We start from the raw sequence: 25941 nt of genomic DNA, 5'->3' as shown, positions 1-25941 counted from the left end.
TCCCTTGGCTTTGAGTCGTACGTTGGTTGTGCGTTGCTCTAAGCTCCTTTGCGATAATTAAAAATAATGACTTGAATAACTCTTATTTATTACGGATGGATTCTCTCTTATGAACCATGAGAGGTTTGGTATATTCAGAATAAAAAAAATCCAAACGTGTTAAAAATGTATGTTATAGTGGTCCAAACTGAGACAGTGAATCCTGTAGTTTTGTGGCTTTATATAGTTTTTATTTCAGAATACTCAAAGCTACCCTTAATTTTTTTTAATGAACAGTATTATTGCATGTAGCACATTCGACAAATCAAGTATTATTTTATACTGAAAAGAATAAGCTAGGACTTACAAGGCAAATGTATTTATCTGTGTACCTATAACAGTCTTTCCCAAAGTGGGCGATAACGCCGGCCTAGAGGGGGCTGTAAGGGGCCCAGAAAAAATCTTCACCTTTATCACCTTCACCTTCATTAGGCGAAACTAATATGTTAAACTAATATGCGCTACAAAATAACTGATTTTCAAAATGGGCGTTGGATGAAATAAGTTTAGGAAGCTCTCAAAGTCAAAGTCAAAATATCTTTATTCTATTTAGGCTATAACAAGCACTCTCTCTGCACTCTGGTGTACAATCTGGAGCTTCAGGTTCTGCCTTTTCGCAACGTAACGTTTGGCAACCTGTTTCATTTCGCAACTTTTCATTTCGCAAACTTTAAAACTGTAAATATTTCAGGATTAATTTTAGAGCTATCGTGTAGAAACCCTTAACCCTTGAGGTTAGGTAAGATTAGTTTTATAAAAATCCTGAAATATTTACAGTTTCAGAAATATTAAATAGTTGGGAAATGAGAAGTTGCGAAATGAGAGGTTGCCAAACGTTATTTGCCGAAACATTAGTAAACCTTGGAGCTTACTGGTTCTAGAAACGTAATTAGCGCCATATTTGATCACAATCAGCTACATCTTATTTAGGTAAATTATCTTCTTACCGTTTAAGAAGATAATTTTCGTACGCTATACGTTTTTTATATCCATCATCATCATTTATCATCTTTCTGGTGATTGCTTCTCAGCATGAATCAGTGTAGTTTCACATGTATAATCCATAAAACTCTGAAGTGCAAGCATTAGGGTTTGAACCAGCGATTCTCTGCTGAGAGAGAACTAGTAAATGTTACGGAAGTTTAGGGTATGCCAAATAATTTATTGAATTAGACGTTATTTTGCGGAGGTCCATATCAATCAACTAAAAGAAAAAAAAAAGATAAAGAAGAGAAAAGATAGAGATGAGATTTCTTTGCGTAAACTTAGCTATCATAAGGTCGCGGGTGAGCAAAGTAATTATTTTAGTTCGCCAAATAATTTCTTACTAGTTTTCTTATTTTTGTAGTTTTCTTGTTTTCTAACTTCTTACAGATAAGTTCTTACTACCTACTTCTGAAACTTAACGAAAATTAAACCTGTCTTGGACTTCTTCCTCAATTTACTTGCCTTCCACACAGGTAGCAGCTTTTAGACAGTATTTAAAGTGTGATATCATTATAAAGTACATAACAGCATTATAATTCCCTCGAGATCTATGTGGGCCGGTATAATTGTCCATTAGTTAGCGAAGCAGCCAATTACCCCTCCATTAGCTTCGAATCTCCTTAATAGCAATTTCGTCGCTAAGGAGGCACGCGCTACCAACTTCAGAGGAATTCATATAATGAAGCAGGTGCCCTACATACAGCGATTACTGGAGTTTGCTTTAGTCTAGAAAACGGTGAACGAGTTTATTACGAGCTTAGAGCCAAATAGACGCATAGATTCACTCGTGGCTCGGCGAGTTTTTACGCTCGCGGGTTTTCGGTCAAGTTCTCCAACATGAGTGACACAAGAACATCTAGGCACAAGAGTTAAAAAGCCCCGCCTCACCTCTGTCTATCTGCTCTTTAACATTAATTAAGTTCAGCTACTTTTAAAAATAATTAGTATTTTATATCCATACTTAGGTATATTATAAATGCGAAAGTGTGTGTTTGTATGATTGTGTGTTTGCCCGTCTTTCACGTCGAAACGGAGCGACGGATTGACGTGATTTTTGGCAAAGAGAGAGTTTATGGGCCAGAGGGTGACATAGGCTCTTTTTTATCCCGGAAAAATGCACAGTTCCCGAGGGAACAGCGCACGATAACCGAATCCCACGCGGGCGAAGCCGCGGGCAAAAGCTAGTTTATTTTACTTTGAAGTATATTCGAAGCAGAAATATAAAGCAAAACGTTCGATGTTTATTGTAGCGTGACAGGCGACGTCAGTTGGGTTCTAGGATAGCGTACATTGCTACAGTATTTAATTTGTATGAAAAAGGGAAAAATTGAATTAAATCAAAAACCAAATCAAAATAATTTATTTTCGGATAACTGAGTAGATCCAAGTATTGTTAGTGTATGTATAAAACGTTCTCATGAGACTATGGTAGTAAACAGATAAGATTACATTCAATTAATTAAATTAAACTCCATTACATTCATGTACACTGCCTAATTAATTAACTTCTGTTTAATTTCAAATTAACACAAAACAATAAAGACTCCATTATTTTTAAAAGTCGCTGGACTAATGTTGTTCAGTTTGTCGAGTACGATCTATCTTTTAATTTTTTGCTCGTATTACAGGCCACACCCGGTATAAAGCGATCTTTTTCAATTTCACATACAGAGCTGCCGCACGGAGCCTCTGGTTTGAGGATTTATTGCCAATCTCCGACTTGCAGATCTTGCGCTGGTACTCGTTGAACGCTTCAAGTAAAGTGCGAACTTCACATATTTGCAGACTCCAGTGAATCTGCCAATGGCGCAGTTGCGTACTGGCGATTTCTTTATCTAATCTGTAGTTAAAGTACGTGTAGCGCCATTAAAACCAGTTTGCATACCACGTTTAGAGCTCCAAGGCACTATTTCAATCAGTCTTCAGCTTATCCGTGATCATGATGCATGCAATTGCGTCGAAACATCAGGAGCTTATTAAAGGTAATTGGGCCAATCAACTATTTTACCGTCTCCTGCGTTACCAAAATTGTCTCTGGCGTTACCAAAAATGCGTACATCCAACAAGATATTTTACGGTATAATAGGGTGAACTTACGTAGAATGGCATGTATTCATGTACACCATCTATTAAATACAGAAAAACATGTTTACTTACAAAAATCTGAAATTGTTTGAAAAATGTCGCGGGCAGATTAGTGTCGGTAAAAATGTTGATTGGCCCAATTACTTACGTACTGGATGTTAAATAAAATACCAACTTTATTTTTAGACACCATTACCAGATTCACAAAATAATCCCGGACAATACGGAATCACTCACAAATCAAGTCTTCAACCGCTCTTGAGTTCGGGCAAATATGACGCATGATCGGCGCCCTGGATTAGCAAATATTGTCCGCGCCAGGTCGGCCGTGTGGACAGAGCACTCGACTTCTTCTATCCGATATCCATCGAACTCATGGACACTAGTGTTAGATATTGCCTTCCGGACAGAATTCCTTTGAGGAATATTTTGCGAGAGCGAAAAAGTTAAATAAATGTTCACAGGGTTAAGAGGTCATTAAAAGTATGATTATTCTATTTCCGATCGAACAAAATAAGTACCTGTCAAATTATCTCCCCATCGTTGTTAAAGGTCAAATTTAAAAATTCACAAACTTGTCGAGTGACATTGCTATTATTACAATACACATGGCAGACGTAAAATAAAAAAAACACTTTTTTAACCTTCTTTTAACGATCTACATACATATGTGTACAAGTGTTTTTTCTTTAATAAAAAAATGGGATTTTTCTATGGAATCTCGTCGTTAAAAGAAGGTTAAAAAAGTGTTTTTAATGTTGTTGTTTTATAATATGTCTGTAGACTAAGTCTACCAGACATATTTGTACAGGTGTTCTTTTTTTTTTGTCATACGAGTATACCGCAAATGAAAACCACGCACGATGCTATTTTTGGAAATTTTCATGAGAAAAAAAAAGGGGTTTTTCTATGGAATTTCGTCGTTAAAAGAAGGTTAAAAAAGTTTTTATTTTGTTGTTGTTGTTTTATAATATGAAGACTTTCTTCATACGAGTATAACGCAAATGAAAACCACGCACGATGTTATGTTTAGAAATTTAAGGTTTACGTACACTACCCAGTATACCTATAGATATTTTGCTATGATCAGCCGATTAAAATAATACACGTGCTGTGCTGGCCTTTATACACTAAATCATCATGGACACTACCTGTTTACGGGCACTAAGCAGCCATTTTCAGATAATGCTTAGCAGCAGATAATCAAAATGAGGCGTTCCAGAAGCAAACCTGAGATAGCTGGCATCTGCCGGCATAATCACTGTAACAGAACAGGTAATAACATTACTCCAGCCTCTTTACTGTAGTGTATAAAAATACAGTAATACCGTTTTGTGCTAACAAGCGTCCCGAACACGCCGATACCGCACCGTCAAGTAAAGAAAAGGCTTTTTGAGTCTATGTTTTAAAGAATAAAATTAATTGACCATTTGATAACAACACCGGGCTCCGGTTAGCGAGCTGCATCCTTTTGAAAACGTGGGTAAAAGACCTTACATTTCACAACAAACTCACTGACTTCAGTATGAACTGTGGTTATCGGGATATTCCCCACACGTGCTGCGTTTGTGCGTGCTTATTACACAACTGAGGCAGTTAAGCGGAGTTTCTGATAATGGCAGTTGCTTCTTTCCCTCTTATTAACTTGGAACAAATTTGAATATGCGATTTGTAAATCTAAAAAAGTGGCCTCTTCTTCTTCTTAGTTGGTACACTCTTGCCAGAGTGGTCGTGGTCATCAATGTTCGTCGTGGTGATGATCTTGGTAATACGGCGTTATTCGTCGCGGACTGCCGCTTACCGGGTACATTCTTAGGTACGTACATTCTTAGTTGCGGCGTTCATCTGGTCTGTCCATCTCATTGGTGATCTACCACGTGGCCTGGTCTCTTTACTTTTCCCTGCACTACGAGGCGCTCTATGGAGTCATCACTACGACGAGATACATGGCCAAGGAAGGTCAGGATGCGTGACTCCACTGTGGTTGATAGGCGCTTTCTGATGACGAGTTCTTTTAATATGGAGTGATTTGTTCGTAACTGTGTCCACAATACTCCTAGCATCCGTCTCCAGCACCACATCTCCAACGCGTCAACTTTCTTGTTCTCCGTTTCACGAAGAGTCCATGTCTCCGACGCAAAGAAGAAAATGGGAATTATTAGGCAATACTCGTGAACGAGTCTGGTTTCCGTTCTTGTATTAACTCCAAATCTTTTTCATTTTATCCATAGCAGACTTAGTGATCGCCATGCGCCGCTTGATTTCGTCTACTTACCCTACGTCTACTTAACTGGCCTAAATACTTTAAAACTTTTAATACTTTTTCTGAGGCTCAGAAGTCCAGGCTCAAGATTTGCCAGCGAGCTATGGAAAAATATTTACCTACAGTCAAGGGCATAAATATCTATAGGTAATTATGTAAACACCACGCTTAAGCTGCGTTTCAACCCTTTTGATGTGCGAGGTGTGTGGATGTGGAGGATGTTTTTTTTTTCGATTGGATGGCAAACGAGCAAGTGGGTCTCCTGATGGTAAGAGATTACCACCGCCCACAGACACCTGCACCACCAGGAGGATTGCAGAAGTGCCAGTAATTTCACCGGCTGTCTTACTCTCCACGCCGAAACACAACAGTGCAAGCACTGCTATTTCACGGCATGATTAGCGAGCAAGGTATATGGTGGCAATCCGCGCGGACCTTGCACAAGGTCCTACCCGTAAGGTACTTGTTATTGAGTAGTCGCTCCGTTGGTCAAATGTGGTCTTCATCATCAGTTCCACTTCACCAAATGGTGATTTTCAAGAGAAAATGCACGAGTTACTACTAAATATATCAAAATTACCATAGGTGTCCGTACAATATTTGAAGAGTTCACTCGATTTCCTTAGGATCCAATCATCAGATCCTGATTTGGTGCTTATGGAACCTAATTGAAAGCATTCCTAGACGAACGAAAAAAAAATTTTTGAAATCGGTTTATAAATGACGGAGTTCTGAGGTAACAAACATAAAAAAATCAACCGAATTGATAACCTCCTAAAAAGAAAATGCCTTAAGCATGCAACTCATGTCCACGTTTTAAATTTAAAAACAAAAATTTTAAATTTTACTGATTCTTAATTTATTTGTTTGCCAGCTATTAAAATTTTAAAGTTTAAAAATGTGGTTTAAGAAACTTCAACAAGGCAACTTGAGAGTTTAACCAGATTAATGTTTTTACAACAAATTTAAACAGGCGAGTTGAAGTATTTTGCCAAGAATAGCCGTGAGTTTAATAGTGAATTAGTGAGTGGGTAAGAATTTCCTTTGCGAGTTGGATTCGAGTTGGTTTGCCGGTTAAAAGTTGAAGCAATTAATTAATACACATTATAGGTAGAGTCACGCAATATGTAATACGCAAATATGTTGCGTGACATACACAGGAAAAATGGAGCAAAGAAGTCAGACAATGATATCCTAGAGATGGCAAGAGGAGCAGAGGAAGACAACATATTATAAGATGGGAGGATGAGTTAAAACTAACGGCAGGCCCGAACTGGAGGAGGGTATAACCAGGGATAGAAAACAGTGGAAAATATTAGAGGAGGCCTTTGTCAAGCGACATACTGACCTTAGAGATATTCTTTAACAATAAACTGGAGCTCAGGATAAAAAGGCTAAATAGATAGATAGATATATAGATAGGTAGAGTCATTCACCAGGGGTATTGCAGACGCGTTGCCAACCTAGAGGCCTAGAGGGATACCTCACGTGCCAGTAATTTCCCCGGCTGTCTTACTCTCCACGTCGAAACACAACAGTGCAAGCACTGCTGCTTCACAGCAGGATTAGCGAGCAAGATGGTGGTAACAACCTAGGCGGACCTTGCAGAAGGTCCTACCACCTGCAATGCAATTTTGACAAAATCACGCGTCTTCGTGGATGACACTAGATATAGTGATGTTTCGCCTCATAAAATAATTAATATAACCAATTTACATAAGTTGAAAACCTGATATTGCTATAAAGATATTTTGACTTTGACTTTCAGTTGAATATTTCTGAAATAAAAACTCGCAATCAACTGACGGTCAACGGTGCGTTTAGAAAAAACGGTGTTAGTAACAAGAAGCAGTAGCAAAAACTTACAGACTAGATGTTAAAATGTACAGGTAACAATTGTGGCAACCATTTGCAAGTTTGTCGTATCATAAGTCAACCTGCCACGAAGTTTCCAACTGTATAATATTAGTTTTCCTCAGCCGTATCGTATATTATTTTGATTACAACTTGTGAAAACACTAAAGTGTAGAAATATAAGCTTAACATCGGCGGTAAACTTTAGTAGTTATGACTGTTCTTGTTTGCCTTACCGCTCAAAGATTCTAAAAAGGTAAAAATGCATCACGAACACAAGTCTACAATAAACGATTTAACACACATGTACTACACAATTATACTGATGGTTTTTAATGAAGAATCTTACTTCGTATATGAGTATTTATGTAATGTTTAAGTTATATACATATGTTCGTATTTATGAATTCAAATTATTCGAAGTATTTGTTATGGGATGTACATTCGGTAAAAATAAAAAAATCGGCCGAATTTCGGCCAAACTTCCATTCAATATCCTACCTCTAGTAAAATTGAAATAAGAGTTTATTAGAAGAGATTGTTAAATTTAACAGTGTGAGGACACCCTTTAACAATTAAAAATGCTTAGCTTGTAAGGAAGATGTTTATTAAAAAAAACATGTACTAAGTTTATTTCATTTTTGTTGCATATTTTACTGATATGCTTTCTATTAACTTCAGTCGAAATAGTACAAGTAGGTTCTTTTTTACTAGTGCCGAATAATCGGCATTTTAACCGAATTTCGGCCGAATGCCGTAGTTCAGCTCTTGCTGCCGAAATTCGGTTAAACCGAATGTAAAACGAACTTCTAGCCATCCAGCCAGCCATTTAGGGTTTCTTTTTACGCAGGAAACTACTCAATTTATGCCATGACTTAAGGTAAGCCTCCACACGATGTAAACAAACCCTCAAGCACCATATCAAGCAGGACAAAACATTAAGAACCTGAATAAAACCCGAAAGGAAACCGCTGCCAAGCACCTACTCTACGCAATAACATACAATGTCGCTAGCTTTTCTTCTAAAAGCAAAAATACTTTATGCGTCCCACCGGGTCGATACGGGATACTTAGAAAGTGAATTATCCGCTCGGGAGCGAAGTAGGTAAATAAAATCCACCTACAAATAAATGGGGCTAACAACGTTCACGTAGGCAATCATTTCGTTAAGAAAGTACGAAACGAGTTTTATTTCTCTTGGGTGTGACCGGGATGCTCTACAAATCACTATTATGTCATCTTATAGCTGTGTTGTGTCACTGCGCCGCTGCAGTTTTGGCTACGACATTGCATAAACGGCTTTTGGTAAAGCTGAGTGACAAATAAAACAGTTTCAGAATGTAATAAATAAGTTCGAAATTTAAAAAACCGGGCAAGTGCGAGTCGGAGTCGTTCACCGTGGGTTTCGATTTTGTAGGTATCGTATTTATGAATATCTTGTGTTGACAGGGCATAATGTAGGTACGCAGTTTGGGGCCCTCATAGATTTTGTACGGTATTAGTGATGTACGTCAATTGTTAGCCAACTCAATCAAATTATCTATTTGTAATTTATAAAGTTAGGTAGTAAAAATCAAATTTTATATTTAACTAGCTGTTGCCCGTCATTCTCTCTGTGTAGAATTAATTTATTGCCCGTCCACAGGAACTATATAATATAACTTTCTGGGTTAAAAGTTACTGAACTTTATCACGATCAGTTGGGTTTTAATTTTTTTATTCATATTCATATTCATATTCATATTCATATTTATTCATTCAAATTCATGCTCATTACATTATTAGATGGTAGTTTTACAAGACGGTAGGTACATGACACCCTGTAAGGGTATAGAATGTCTATGTATTAAAATATTTACTTAAGTATAATTATTTATGACACATTTTATATAATTCTTATTTTTCTCTTCTTATCTTAAATTATTCATTATAATGTCAATACAATTTATGTTAAAATTTAATGGCAATTTCTTTAAATTATTATAATTATATTTATCGCTTTATTTGGTAGGTACATGAGATTTTATACAACATAATTCGCCCCTCTAAGCCCTGCTAGGGCGATATTTAAAACAATATTGGAATTATACTCAAATTGATACATAGAACTAAAATAATTCATTATTATTATTACATATAGCTAAAATAATTCATCATTTATCATTAGCATTTAAATAATCATCTAATTTATAGTAACATTTCTCCAATAAATAATTTTTCAAATTGTTATAAAATACAGCATTCTTTTCCATGTTTTTTATTGTGGTAGGCAACTTATTGTATACTTTTATAGCCATATGATGTGTCCCTGAACTAACCATTTTCATTTTTAGTAAAAGAACTAAGTAACTGGTTTCTTTTTCTGAGGTTAATATTGCACTGCTTATCTCTTTCATTGGCAAAAAGATGTTTATGATCCCTTACTAATTTACATATTTCATAAATATATATTGATGTAACTGTTAATATTTTCAGCTTCGTAAAATGCGGCTGCAACTGTCTGTTACTGACTGTATTAGAACGTTTGTTCAAAAATCTACGATTCTTAATGATTTTGTTAGAGCTGTGGTTTGGAATTATTGGTTAATAGTATCAAATACCCTATTATGATGTTATAATACACTTCTGCACATAGAAACAATTGATCAAACGTAGCGTTCGTGGTTTGGTTTACAGCCAACCGCAACAAATTACATTGTGACGTCACAGTGAAGCAGTATCCTAGCTTCAGACACGAAGTAATAATAAATGGACAAGGTTTATCGTCCAAGAATTATAGAAATTAGAATACCTCTACCATCTCATGAAGAGTTGGAGCGTCAAAAAAGATTAAAGACCTGCGGCCTTATTTTCTTCATACTTGGAATTAGAATCGTTTTCACCACGTCTTTCTCTCGCTCGGTATAAGATGGTAGAAAGAGGTGGTGAATGCGATCGCGGACGTCAGCGCGTTAGACAATTTATGGCCTCAGAAGGGCTATGACAACGAAATTCGAAAATCGAAGTTCGTAGTGTGCCGTCCTTCTCACTCTCATATCTTCTATATTAATAATTTCGTACCGGTCTACGGTAGACTCGAACGAAATGCACATCAAATTGAAGAGCGTAAAAAATTAATCAATCCTAGTCGACACTTTTAGGCGGAAAATTCGGATTATCGAGTATTTTGCAAAAAGGCAATTTGTAGCACAGTCAGCTCACCTGTATAATATAGTTAATGAAAAATTAGATATATATCAGCTACTGTTATACAAATGTAAAAGATCTATAACTGATTGGTTAATGAAGTTAAGTTACGAGGATACGGAGGCATTGTTATATCGAGTTACATAGAATAAATATTTTGTATTAATTTAGTTAAAGCACTGGATTATTAAATAGGTATTATTGTTGTTATGAAATTAAACAGTATTTTTACTGGATAGTTTATGTTTCCAATTTTTGACAAGATTTTCAAGTAAATCTTGAAACAGTATACTTAATTACATGTATTATAAAATGTTGTTTATAGTAGGCTATTGCGAATTTGTTGTAAAATACACATAAATACACACACACACACACACTCACGCACATACACACACACACACAGACACACATACACACACACTCACTGACACACACACTCACTGACACACACACTCACTGACACACACACTCACTGACACACATACACATTTTTTCGGTAGAAATATGGCAATTTGTTGTTATGGAGAAAGCGGGGCGTCTTAATACAAGTATTTTATACTTAACAGGAAGTCCCCACCTATTGATTATGTACACTAATTTATGGTGAAATAAATATTTTTTCATTTTTTCATTTTTCATTTTCATTTCATTTCAATATAAACTTGAATAAATTACTAAGTATATAATGGCGTTGCGAAGTAAACATGTCAATATCATCACATCAAAGTGGCGTTAGTGTCACGTCATCACGTGTCACAGGTGTCACAGGTTCGTATTTCGTTCTCCATTGTGACCTCTTAAGGGCCCCCACATACGGTACGATTCGTCGATTTTCATCGCCCTCAACCTCATAGCCGAATGCATCGACGTATTCTCGTGTTCTCTGAATGATTTCACTAAGTCGGCATTATTTATAGTTTGTTATAAGAGGAATGATTTAGATGTATAATTTAGTAGCATTAATAAGACTTAGTTACATTATTGTCATAGGTTATACCTGTAAAAATAGTTGTAAGCGAAAAAAATAAATAAAATAAAAATAAAATAAAAAATATATTGAATAATGTTTTTCTATGGTATTTTGCTGGAAGAAATCGTAGTTATGTTGCTTTCTCAACGAGCTTACTAAAGTTTAAATGATCCTAATTGAGGAAGCAAGACAAATACGAATTTTCCAGCAAAATACGATGGTAAGACTTTATTCATCCCATCAGTGCATGCTATGAAAGTTTGTGAGTGAGTGAGTATGTTTTTTACTTCTTCACGCTGAAACGGCTAGGCGGATTTGGATGAAATTTGGCAAAAAGTTAGTTTATAACCTGAATTAAAACATAGAATACTTTTTATCCCGATATTCCCACGGGATAGGGATAAAATCTCTAAATAACAACTGCTGGGCTTAGTCATGAAATTTGGTATGTAGATAGCTGGACATCTGGAATAACATATAGGCTACTACTTATCCCGATTTTCTCACAGGATAGGGATAAAATCTCGAACTAATAACCGCTGGGCTTAGAGTCATGAAATTTGGTATGTAGATAGCTGGACATCTGAATTAAACCATAGGATACTTTTTATCCCGATATTCTCACGGCATAGGGATAAAATCTCGAACTAATAGCAGCTGGGCTTAGAGTCATGAAATTTGGTATGTAGATAGCTGGACTTCTGGATTAAACCATAGGATACTTACTTTTTATCAAGATATTCCCACGGGATAGGGATAAAATCTCGAAATAACAACCGCTGGGTTTAACGCCGTGAAATTTGGCACGGGTGTTATTTAACGTCAAAGAAAACCACGATGTAATTTTAGGGAATTCCCACGAGAATTTAATAAAATCCCGGAATTTCAATTCAACTGCTGTATAGTAAACGATAGTTGAAAATAAATTCTAAACGTGACCAAACATGGCACATCCAAATCGAGGCTTAGTGCACGTCATCGTCCTACCTAAGTGACACAAATAGAGTGCCATCTCTGGGCGCATGCAGGCAATATAAAACGTGCTCCCGACTTATTACAGCCACCGATATTGCTTCAAGTGCACGTGCAGATTGTGGTAATATTTTAGAAGACGATTTAAAAAGGTGATTAGAACATTTGGGAATTATAGAATAGAGTAACCACAGAGTACCTTTTTATATACTGAGATAGAGATATCAGTTCAACGTTTCGCACACTGCGCCATCTCGTGCTTAGTGACAGAAAAGTTTGCGATTGTCTAGGTTCCGAAATGCTCATATTTCATATTTTATTTGAGCAAATGCTATTACACCATTTTCTATTGCATACGATATAACATGGTGCCATATAAAATGCTCTATTTCTCGTTTTACTTCAATGAAACAAATCGTTATGTATTACTTTAATTACAAACGAACTCTGATCTGAAAATCGTTAAATTCGAGTAAAAATAAACATTTCGTAATAATTGAATAATATGAAATAAGTTAACTAATATTAGATACGTCTTTTTTTGTGTAAGTTGAAAAAATTAAATGAAAGAAACACATAATTATATAAAGCTAATGCTTTTATTTTCATTATAGTTAAATTTACGTACTATTCGTATAAAGCATTACAATATTTACTTAAATAAGAAAGTAAAAGATATATTACTTCTTATTGAACCTAAACAATACAAATAAATCTTATGTTTTATTGCCCATTTTCTAAACCGGAACACTTTCCAGGTAAAATTAGCTACAAAGTAATAGCAAAATTTTGTTGTTACTTATTTATATTTTACATCTTTTCTTATGATAGTCAGTAGCCATTTCTTGAATTTTGTCATTAATATCGAATCTTGTTGATGTCTTCTCATGTTATCATTGTCATTAGATTCTTGTACAGTAATGTCTCGCAGGGGCCTTCTTTCTATGGAAAATCCTAAAACATAAGAAATAAATATTATGTGGCAAGTACATTACTCATTACTATTATCATTAATTACATTATAATGTGCCAATTCGCACTAGGCCCGCGTGGGAACTATGGCCCAAGCCCTCTTGTTCTGAGAGGAGGCCTATGCCCAGCAGTGGGACGAATATAGGCTGGAATGATGAATTACATTACTGCGTTCGCCTAATACGGTTGCTGAACTTGTTCGAGTCTACTTCGGTCAATAAATCCAGTCTTCACTTTCTATACGGCACCCATCGTTACTTAATGAATTACAGATAGCTTCCCTCGCCAAATACGACCATAATGAATGAATGAACAACTCTGTACAAAATTCAAGTCTGTAAATCCAGTGCTGAAATTTCAAAAATTTTCCTTATCCAAATTCAAATTTAAATCATTTATTCAGTAAATAGGCCGCAATGGGCACTTTTGCACTAAATTTTTTAAACTACCCGCGCTTGGCAGTCATTTTTTCAAAATAAAATAATTACAAATAAAATACTTAGAAACTACAGTTAGAAAAAATTACAAAATAATAATAATAATAATACAGGGATGTATGGGGTCCCTTAGGTACAAAACTCCCGTGGGAATATCGGGATAAAAAGTAGCCCATGTGTTATTCCAGAGGTCCAGCTACCTACATACTAAATTTCATTGCTCTAAGCCTATAAAAAGTATCCTATGTTTTAATCCAGGTTAAAAACTAACTTTTCGCTAAATTTCATCTAAATCCGTCCAGCCGTTTCAGCGTGAAGAAGTAAACAAACATACTCACTCACTCACTCACAAACTTTCACATTTATAATATCAGTAGGATAATATTTTTTTTAACCCTTTTCCAAGCCCCATTAATTTGGATATGCTATTGCAAAATAAATCATAGTTTTTTTTTTATTTCACTGGATGGCAAAAAAGCAAGTGGGTCTCCTGATGGTAAGAGATCACCACCGCCCATAGACACCTGCAACACCAGGGGGATTGCAGATGCGTTGCCAACCTAGAGGCCTAAGAAAGCTTTACATTTTTTACCTATGGTAAATAATGTTTAAATTTCATACCTGATAAGTGTAATGTTGGTACTGCATTAGGACTCAGTCGTTTACTTCGAGTGTGATATCTTGGTTCGAAGTGTAAGTGGCACACTCTTCGGCAATCAAATACAGTATGAGGATCCAAAGACGAAACATGACCTCCAATTGCATTTGTCCAAGTGTTAAACCTATTAAAATCCTTGTCTGGATTAGGAAACACATGTAATATGACATCATCGGCTCCTGAAAAATCGAGATTTTCAATATTTAAGTAGTTCCTCAACTCACAGTTTCAGAAATCGGTTGAAAACATTTAAATTATATAATTTGATAAGATGATACAGTCTTTTTAAGAAAAATTGGTCAAGTGCGAGTCGGACTCGTACATGAAGGGTTCCGTTAACAGTTCTGTACAAACAGAAAATACAAATACAAAATTAAAACTTGTTGTTGTTGTTTCTTTAAAAAAATATGGCTCTGTCCATCAGAGGACAATTTTGCCAGTGTCTAGTAGTTTTTGCCGTTGTACGGTAAAAAAATTCTAGAAAACGAAATATGAGAGGTAATAGTGGATGAACGAACTTGTTAAAGTTTGCTCTGTTTAGACATAACTTTGCGATCTTGTAACAGAAAGTATAAGGAAATGGAAGTATAACTTTCAAAATATAAAAAAAATACTTACGAGATTTATCGCAGTTAGGAACACAACATTTTTTGCCGGACATCGTCACCAATATTAAAAACAGAAGTCCGAATTTCCAAATCCAAGTTTGCATGCGTAGGTCAACGAGAAAGTGAGTAGCCGTCGGTGTTTTATACCTTGCCAAGGTAACAAAGAGAGCGAGAATCGTCAGTGTCCAAAAACAAGCCGGGTCGTCGTAAATAGTCAGGAATCGGAAAAAAAGCAGCATAGCACGTACAAATCAAATTGAATTGATCAAAGATATAAGTACCTATGTAGGATTGTGATTCAGTTTATTTATGGCGGCCATTAGTCATGCGTTCCGTTCCACTTCTAATACTCATATTTATTTATTTTAAATCTACCTAAATAATAATAAAAAATTACGAATTGTTGTATTTTATTTTGGTTTACTTGCACATAAAATATATTATAAGTATTTGCAAGTACGCTGGTTATAAAAATTAACAGTATTTACTTTATCACAAGAAAAATTGATTAATGTATGATGCGTGTAATGACATTACAGGCAAAGAAAAAGACGAATCACTGTCTATAGTCTGTTGTTGTTACTATTATTAAAAAAAATAGATGTTACCAGTGCCTACAAAACTTTTAATTTGTAGAAACACATTTCTTTCCAAAAGTTAATATTGAAATTAATTAAAGGTTTTACGAAATTAAAAGAAAATATTTTATATAATTTTTAACACTTCATTGTTAATTATATTGATAATAGCACCATCTTTTGCTTTGTTACAAAAATTTCGTGCATTATAATCCGACTAAATTGAATATTACTTAAAGTGAATACTATGCTATTCAACTTGAGGAACTTCTGAAATTAGTTGGAAATCGAACACACAATTTGTTCTAAGTTATCAGACCGTGAGAGTAACAGCCTGCTCTAAACACAATTAAAATAACTGAAATGTTTTTAATAGTCACGTTACTTTAAAAACAATTATATTATACTTTTTTAGGGTTCCGGAGCCAAAGTGGCAAAAACGGAACCCTTATAGTTTCGCCATGTCTGTCTGTCTGTCCGTCTGCGGCTTTGCTCAGGGACTATCAATGCTAGAAAGCTGTTATTTTGCACGAATATGTATGTAAACTATGCCGACAAAATGGTACAATAAAATTTTCAGTTTACCTCCCATAGACGTAAAGTGGGGATGTTTTTTTTTTCTCGTCCAACCTTGTAGTGTGGGGTATCGTTGGACAGATCTTTTAAAATAATTAGGGGGTTGCTAAAACGATTTTTCGATTCAGTGATATATTTGCAAAATATTCAACTTTAAAGTGCAAACTTTTATTTAAATCGGACGACAAGGGGGCTCTCTAAAATCTGAACCGGTGGGTGGAAAAATTTGAAAAATTCAGGATGCTAGTAAGTATATTAAACTTTCAAGAAAAACTATAACGGCTAAGTTTGCTTGAGAATTATTAGTAGTTTAAGAGTAAATAGCAGCCTAAGGTATAAAATATACCTAAACTCCACAAAATACAAAATACGAAATCCTTACAAAAATATTACTTAATTTTTTCTTAATGGCTACGGAACCCTATTTCGATCGTGTCCGACGCGCTCTTGGCCGGTTTTTGTTTTGTTGTTTTCTTTTTGTATTATTTTGTGTTTTATCGTTTTATGTACAGTAAATATTTACATACAATACTCGTACATTCATACTTGTAATTTTTGACTTCCACTTATACGTACTCGTTAAATGCCGTAACTGATTAACATTTCCTTCGTATTACCCCAGAAAAGTAGAAACTTACCGCGAAACGCCGGCGAATTTCCTGGCAAGAATTAGTTTTTACAAGGCAAATTCTAATTTATTAGACAATCACATTTTTTATTTGAAAGCAGGTTTCTAGCAATGTTTCTTAGACATGTTCATCAAAATCGGTTCACCTGTTTTGAGATAGAAGTATTTTATTTGTAATTATTTTATTTTGAAAAAACGACTTTCTGCAAGTTTCTTGCGAAGCATTCTTCTTGGCAATGATGGTATTTCCGAAAGCTCTGGCAGTTTAAAGAAATACGTGTAAAAGTGCCTATTTACTGAGTAAATGATTTGAATTTGACAATTTTCAAACTGAAATTTTGTCCGCAAGACTAGTTCTAGACCAACAAGTAAGGCATTTTGCTTTGCCAAGGCCGAACTGGTACCAACTACTAAAGTTAGGAAGACTATTCCTGTCACGGAAGGAGTTAGAAACCACAAATTGCTCACAAACTTACCTGCATGGTGACTGACAGGAACTTTGTGTCAAGCAGCTTAGCAAGTAACTGCAGACTAGGTATACATGCGAGAATTAAGACGACGAATTGGGCATTTTGGTGAAAAACATCTAGTTTTATCTCAGCAATTACAAACATATCAAAGTGATATTTGAAAACCTGATTCTTCATTTCAATGACTTTGTTTTCCAAGTTGCCGAAACACGATTCGTAAAATTTTATAGCACAGAAAAAAATATCAAAGATACCTCTTGTAAGACAGGGATTTGCTTGTTACAGGCCATCCAGATCAAATTAAGATTCCAAATTTTCATATTAAATTAGTTTTAACTCATACTTCAACATTCAAGTTGGATTTTATTTTATTAAATTGTAATTTGTAGTTGAAACGACAAAAACCGTTTTGTCGCTTACGACATTTTAATATAAGCTAGCGCGCGCTCGTATTTTGTATGAAACCCTATGAAACCAGTCCCCTCTCAGCGCATGCCTCAGACCGCCGCCGGCGTTGTCAGCGACGGACCTATGCTAGTCGAACTGCCACGCGCCATCGATCGCATATAAAATAATACCGAGCAATAAATGGGAAAAAAATGTCGGATCTTCAAAAGGAAAAAGAAAGGTTGTTTAATTCAAGAATGTATGGTTATGATTAAGAAAAGGTGAGTAATCATTATATTTCTACAGTTCACTGGCACAAAACGTAAACAAATCGCCATGACAACGTCAGTTCTTAGTTTGTCGCCATGACGGTTCATGACATATGACATACTAACAAAATAATATGATATTTACATCGAAAGTAACAATAGAGCTATATTTCCAAAAAATTTATTGATATAATGTGATATTTTGGTATCTTACGGACATTTAAAAGGCATTCGATTACGGTTTGTGCTAGTGGTGCATTCTGACGGCAGAACATTGCAGTAATATTCCCTATCTGCTTCTAGTTTTATACGAGTATAATAGGTAATACCTAAGTACTTACCTACTTTTTAGATAGGTAAGTAGGTAGGTAGGTAAGGTAATAATAGTTAAAAATATTCTAAAGTATGTGTGTGAACCAATAGTGAACTACAAGTACCTAAGTACGCGAAAACATTAACTTCTAAACTTTAGAAATCTAAAGGTACTGTAGAAAATCGATTTTATTCCTTTAATTATTGCAATTCAGTGTTTGTACAAAAAGTCATTGACTATACTTACAAAACTATTCACATTTCAATAAGCAGTAACACAAATAATAAAAATACATTATTATCTTTCAGGAAGCAATCATTAGAAAAAGTTCTGAGAATAAAGTCATGGAGCCGTCTTCGAATTTAGGTGGAAATAAAACAATGTCAATCGATTTTATGCAAGGGTATGTAGTGGTATGTATCCATATTAATTTTAAGATCTACTTACTTTGAATATCAACTCTTGATTGAAGTTAATGTCGCTTCATTTTAATTTCGTTTCTTTAGAAAACGAGAAAATTCGCCAATGTATGCAGTTACAAAATGTATTAATCTCGTAAGATTTTAGTACCTACCTGGGCGTTTTCACAAAAAAGCGTATTCATTCTTTTTTTTCAATTTTGGAAAAAATATAGTTTTTCCTTCTCAGAATCAAAAGTACAATCGATTCCGATGGTTTAAAAAAAGCCCCTATCAAAAATGACAGTTTTTTAACGTTTTTTTTTTCATACAATCGGTATGGGCGTCACAAAACTGACTCATAAAGTTTATATGAAAAATTAATACATTCGAAAGAAATTATAGATAGAAATATAATGTGAGAAAATAACTCATCTCTCAACATAGTATTAGAATGCATCTGAAGTATCAGTAAGTTTTGTATTAACTTAAAGCCAGTAAACGAATGTACTTATACTTTGGTGTACAATAAAGAGTCGGAGTATTGTATTGTTTTGTACTTAGGTTCTAAAAAGGTTAATTTTAAAGATATAAGACAGCTTTTTTCTACTTTGCCTTTTTTTACTGTGATTTCACTGTATAGTCAGCACCCAAAGTAGCGGATCATTTTTTTACTTTGTCGTATTAGGATATTGCCAAATTTGTATGGTGTAAGTACGTTGTTGTATAACGACAAAGTTTAAAAATACGCAGCTACTTTTGATGCTGACCGTACTGATCTATGGTGTTACGAATATTTGTATTGTACTAAAAATAACACAGTTGAACCTTAAATAAAAAGTTGACCCTTACAATATCTAGAGTAAAATAAACGTTTGTTTCAGATTGAGACCGAAAATCAAGATTTGGGGCACCGAATAATTGATTTTAATCATTTTATAATGGAACTTGTAAAACTTTCTCAGCATAAGTGTTCGTTTGATTGCAGATTAGCTATAATGAAATTAGTTTCTGAAAATCAAGTACGAGTAGGCTTGCAATCTGAGTTTTCGGTGTGTAGCTAACGTTGACAACTCAAATTATGTTATGTCAGTTTCCGAATAATAACGGTGTTAAATTTGGGTAATTCTGGGAAAATACAAACAAACATAGATGCACGGAAAAACCAGAAAAAGAGACCAGCGCTTTTCTGATTTTTCTGATTTATGTTTCAGTTTGTATTTTCGATGTGGATTTTACGGGATGATCGTAAAAGTAACAAAATTTGGAGTTGAAATAAAAAAAATACAAAAGGCTCCAAAAACCAATCTTAATTCTGGGAAGAATAAAATACAGATTAATTGTTTCGTGCCGACCGTTGCCGGCGGTGATGGCGGAAAAAAGGCCTTTATTTCTAAGAGTTATCTCCTTATATACAAGTTTAACAACGCCCTCTTCGGGCTGTTTATAGAACTTATTGGTTAAATACAGCCATTGGCAGATCTTGTAGATCTAAATGAATAAATTTAACAAACGGCTATAAATGCTTGTGTTGTCTTTTAATAATGTTTGTGTAAATAATATTTTTTTAATATAAATAAGTGAAATGTAAAATATAAATACCTATGTAAATTTGTAAATAACTGTGTTAAGTGTAAATAAGTAAAATATTAATATTAAAAAAGATAAATATAAAAATTACCTGTAAAACCGTATGTTTGTATTATTTACTTTTTGCTCTGCAGTACTTGCCTACATTTACGGCCCGAGATTTCTTATGTCTAATGGGTCTCAACCTACTTACTATCAAATGGACAATATATGGTGGCAGGCGAAATCTATAAATTTAATTTTTAATACAAGCTCTTGTCGACTGTGCTTTTTGTGGATTGTACTTGCACTGTCATCCACCCACATAAGTACCTATGCCAAATTTCACGTCAATCAGACCACTAGAAGTGAGTCAAAATTCACTTGCAAGATTTTAGAAACAACAACACAACAACAACAACACACAATACAAATATTGCAAGTTAATAAAATTTGTAAAATAGATGCATAAGAATAAAAAATTGAACCGACTACAAAAAACCATGAAAAATTTTCTACCATTCAGAAATCGGTGCCTCAGCACGAGCCAGCAGGAGTGGACCTATATAGTAGTCTACCTCACCTACATACTATACGCGTATATTGGGCTTCAATTACTCCTGCTGGCTCGTGCTGAGGCACCGACTTCAGAATGGTAGAAAATTATTTTCATGGTTTTTTGTAGTCAGTTCAATTTTTCGTTATATTTTTTTTTCACGCCTTTCAGTGTAAAAGATCTAGGATACAATAGTTTAATGTCAACTGCTCGTCACCTTTTACAAAAAATTGCTTTTTCCGATGCAGATACTTTCATTATTGAGGAGTCCTGGTGCATCGTCACCCGTTCCATTTCACCATATGCATTACGATTAACTTAAATTGCTTAGCAACTGTGGTTAAAGTCATTGAAATTCAACCCGTGAAACTTGTTTATCGAGTAGTAGCTCGGTTGGTCAAATGTGGTTTCATCATCAGTTCCACTTCACGAAATGAAGATTTTCAAGAGCAAATGCACAAGTTACTACTAAAGATATCGAAATTACCATAGGCGTCCCTACAATAGACTTCCCTCGATTTCCTTAGGATCCGATCATCAGATCCTGATTTGGTGCATATGGGACCTAATTGAAAGCATTACTAGACGAATGACGGAGTTCTGAGGTAACAAACATAAAAAAAGAAAATACAACCGAATTGATAACCTCCTCCTTTTTTTGAAGTCAGTTAAAAATACTCGTGATTTCATTACCTACTGCTATTTGCAAAAAAACTAAAAAAAGTTGTAAGGGCAACTCTAAGACGTCTCTGTCTGTTTTAGCGCGCTGTCTAGGCGCTGTCAGTGTAACATACGGTCGACTGTGACACGCAAGCCGCGTAAAAAGTAGAGGGTGTGAGCGGGTTGCGGGGTACAAACGCTCTGTTTTCGATTAATTGTTTAGCGATGCGTCACCTTAATACGTTACTTTATTATTGTTTTTATGTTGAAGTGACCTACGACTTCGTAAAAGTTATTTTCCACCTTCGGCAATAACTTTCTATAAATAGATGAAGTTAATATTAATATATTTTAAAGAGTTTTGAAGAAATTCGATTTCAAAAACAAATAATATTGGAAAACGAAACTAACATTTAATTACTCGTCTCATTTCATGGACGGTACCATGATTTAAAAAGTAAGTAAGGGACTATGTATTTTCGATATGGTTTCACGGATACCCGTAAAAGTAACAAATTTGGAGTTGAAATATAAAATACAAAAAGACTCCAAATAACCAATCATAATTTGATTGCTTAGTAGCGACATCTCTTGTCTGGGTGAGCGGTTGGTTCCGATAGAATGTGACGTCTCTCGATGAGAGCGAAAACATAGATGTCGCTAGTGCTGCTGCATAGTAGCGTAGTAGAAATAAGCAACCTGAGATATGTATGCATGGAAAAATTCGTGTCTAAATTCCTGTCCAGCGGTGTGTAGGGGTATAGCACGCAGCACGGATTGCTGAGGACCTGGGTTCGATTCCCAGCGCTGGTCTCTTTTTCTGGTTTTTCTGTGCATCCATGTCTCATTTGTATTTTCGATATGGTTTCACGGGATAACCCGTAAAAGTAAAACAAATTTGGAGTTTAAATAAAAAATACAAAAAGACTCCAAATAACCAATCATAAGTAAGGACTGTTAAGCTTAAGTTTTCTCTTCACTATGTCATTTTATTTAAATAACAAATTCTAATTTTAAATAGCTCTGACGTTATTTCGTTGAACTCGTAGGTACAACTATTTAAAACGACGACATAGCGAGATAACTACAAATTAGAGAGAGCTCTTGTTCGCAGTATTACTAAATGCAGTGAAAGTTCATCCAAGCATGCAGTTGACCTTGTATGACCCTAACCCGTGCGGTAACGAACCTTGTACTTTAAACCAATCTACTATAAAACTAGATGTGAATGAACTCTGATTCAGTTTTGTTTAAGATACAAGTCGTTATCATATAGAAGAATACTCTTACAACCGTTAATTGTCTAGTAGTATCATAAAGGTGGATAAAATTTTGTACATAAATTGTATTCTCTTTTTGCGTCGGGGGTTAAAAATACATTAAAATACTTCAGATGACATGAAACAGAAATTTAGCACCACATTTTTAAGTCAGTTGAGAAACTCTTCATTATTTCCACCATCCTGTGCATGTTAAAGTTCGCTATTCATGACAGGTTCTTCTCTCTCCGCTTTATTTAGTCAACCCTTTGATTGCAACTGTAAGGGTCTGGCCTTGCATGTAGTCACTTCTCTAATCATATTTAAATGGCATCAACAAAGGTTCACTAATCTTTCATCTCAGAACGACCCCTTTGTCTTGTTTGGGTTAAATAGATGTATATCAACTGGATGTGAACTACTACAAAAACAGTGGTTATCATGGTTAAATGTTTTGTATAGGTCTAAATATTGAGTTCAATATTAAAAGTAAATCAAGATGGTCACTTGTATACGTCAACAATTTGCGGAAGTCCGAGGGGAGAGGACTTGCTGGGGAGAGGAGAGTTGCTACATATATCCGTGCAAAATTACATCTCTAGCACTGATAGTCTCTGAGTAAAAACGTGGACGGACAGACAGACATATAAGCGTTCCGTTTTTGCCATTTTGGCTACGGAACCCTAAAAAGATAAACTTAAAGAAAAACCAATGAAACAGTTACCTGTTTTAATTTTTCTTTCACCGAGCGAAACATTGTATTATGTTTTGTATGTTTAGATGAACCAAAATTTAATCTAAATATTTCAGATATAACATAAATTTAAATAACCAACGTGCTCTTCCAGCGAAGTTACTCTCGAGAAATCCCTAGTGCGTCGTGCTTGTAATTCTCTACATCGGGTTATTTGTAATTAGAGCCCAAGTCGTTAACAATGTATGGCAAAGAACATTCGGGCACAAAAGAGTGCAAACATGAACAGTGCAAGTTTGGAATCAAAGCGGCGCAAACATAGACCTCAACTGACATGCGGGCGTATAATTAATTAAACGTGTTCATGTTAAAGTTTTCTTTTATTTGCTCATTATTGTGTGTGATATTACAAAGGAGACACTGACTCATTACCATGCTTTAAAAAAGTTGATTTTAATTAGTAAAATACGAGTAGAGAACGAATTGAATAGCTAAATATATTTGTCATATTTTTACCAGTTCTTCAAACGATGTGTTTCTATAAAAAAATAAACAACTCTTAAAAATTATGAAAATAACAAGACCGAAATAAATTTCGAAAATTTCTAATGTACCACAGGTATAAATCAAAATACTAATACCATAAGACCCATAGAGATTATGTAATTAAGTTCATTCATGCTGGCTCGTGCAGATTCACCAACTTCAAATAGATCAATAGAAAGCACACACAGACAAATAATTTTAAATTATTTCTGTGGTAGCGCGTTAAAAAAATACAACCGAAACACTCTTACGCCACCCACCGGCCATCACCAGGTCAGCAGTGAACCTTGTGGTCATACCCGCATTGAACCGCCGTGACCACTCAAGCACACATTAGTCCCAATGGTCATCAGTTCTTTACGCAATATGCTCCGCCCATAGGATCCTGTAGCACAGGCCAACCTAGCACCTGTGTGACCCTTCGTTGTAACTCATCAGTATATAAAATTGGAATAAACACTTTTTCACTTTTCATTTTCACTTGTTTGGCAATTGTTCGGGCTTCGTCGCTTACGTTGTTTTTTTGCGTGTCTCCTCACTTATATGGGTCAATCACAGTCAGTATTATGTATAAAAAATAATTATGCTCTCACGATCATTGTGATGTTTTTTGGGCAGTGAAATTCTGTCGGTTGACTATGATAATGACTATGATGATGATAAAAGACTTTTACAAAATGATAAAATCGATCTGAAATAATATAAACACATAAAACCACTCCAGGAAGACCTCATCGGAATCTCCATCTAAGACAAGTTACTGAATTAATACGAAGACGCAGATTTTGCTAAGCCCAGCCTCTCATTGGCTATGCAAGGCGATATGCCTCGCCGATGTAAACGGTATTTGAAGAGGCTAACAAAACACAGTAAGAGTAGTGTAAGCAAGTTTTGTCGAGATTGGATATCTCGGGTCTAACAAGATGGCTACCGGTTTTAGTGCAGATTGCTTGCATATGATCGAAGGGTTTTGGTGGAATCGTAAAAACGTGAAGGTCGTGATTGCCAGGAACTGATCTTCTTTAGGTGGGTTTGATTGTTGTAGGCTATGTTGTAGTAATGTGGTAGTTTTCTATTTACGATGAAATTGGTCGGGTTTTGATTTTATTAATATCCGCGAATAAGTAGAACAAATTGTAGAACAGTTTTTTCTTGGCTCTTATCAGAGATTACTTTGAAAGAAATTTATAATTTTCTCTTTCTCCGAGTAAATTTATATAACTCGATCGGGACTTCCTTTTCCGCTATATTTCTTAATTTATTTAAAGTAATAAATAAATATTTGAAATCAAAGTACTAAAACGGCTTATCAGAGTCTTTAGCATCTATGCTAGACTCTGGCCAGCGAAAGCTGTCCACGAAAAACCGCGATAATTAAAAAAAATGAGGCTGACAACACTTGCTGTACACTGATTAAACGATGTTGATACTTAGATATTATTTAAATTTTCTAGATATTAAATTTTACTCGGGACTCTTCAAGCTGCAACAAAATACACATGTAGTACCTAATGTGTGAAAGTTGATGAAGCAAGTCCCTTGGTAAGTTTTATGACTTATGTCAGTACCCATTTACTTACAGTCCAGACGCATTCATTTTTGGACCATTTTGACCAGTTTGGCTTTGAAAATATTTCTTAACATTTTAATTCTAGCATAATCTTACAAAAATTGCGTCATGAGGATGGTAGGAGGTTGAATACAAAAATAATTTATTTATTTCTTATAGCAGAAGTAAGTACCAAAATTATCTAAGCCGGGCTAGAATGACAATATGTAAATTTTGACAGTCTCAGAATAATACCAGATTAAAGCTTCGTAGAAAATGCGTGGACAGCTTTCGCTGGCCAGTCTATTATTTATATCGTTGAATTTATTAATAGTAGACGGGGTTTCATTTAACTTTATGCCCTTCTAGGCGTACTATAGCTGTTTCGGACACTTGATTGACTATATTAATATGCATCTAAAACGTCACAAGGTTCAAAGTTTTTAATAATGGAT

At 35.1% G+C, this 25941-nt stretch overlaps 1 protein-coding gene across 1 annotated transcript; it reads right to left on the bottom strand.

Annotated features, from left to right (window-relative positions):
• Positions 1-12553: 12553 nt before the first annotated feature.
• On the bottom strand, positions 12554-15285 carry LOC141427076 (uncharacterized). The gene is made up of 3 exons (XM_074086306.1): positions 15045-15285; positions 14390-14605; positions 12554-13313 (listed from the first exon to the last, which is right to left on the bottom strand). The coding sequence occupies exons 1-3, from the start codon at positions 15271-15273 to the stop codon at positions 13159-13161; spliced, it is 600 nt and encodes a 199-aa protein (XP_073942407.1). The 5' UTR covers positions 15274-15285; the 3' UTR covers positions 12554-13158.
• Positions 15286-25941: the final 10656 nt, after the last annotated feature.

The sequence above is a fragment of the Choristoneura fumiferana genome, chromosome 4 (genome assembly GCF_025370935.1).
Source record: "Choristoneura fumiferana chromosome 4, NRCan_CFum_1, whole genome shotgun sequence".
In the NCBI taxonomy this organism is placed as follows: Eukaryota; Metazoa; Arthropoda; class Insecta; order Lepidoptera; family Tortricidae; genus Choristoneura; species Choristoneura fumiferana.
Note: the sequence above shows the minus strand (reverse complement) of the source record. Positions and strands in the feature narration are given on the sequence as shown.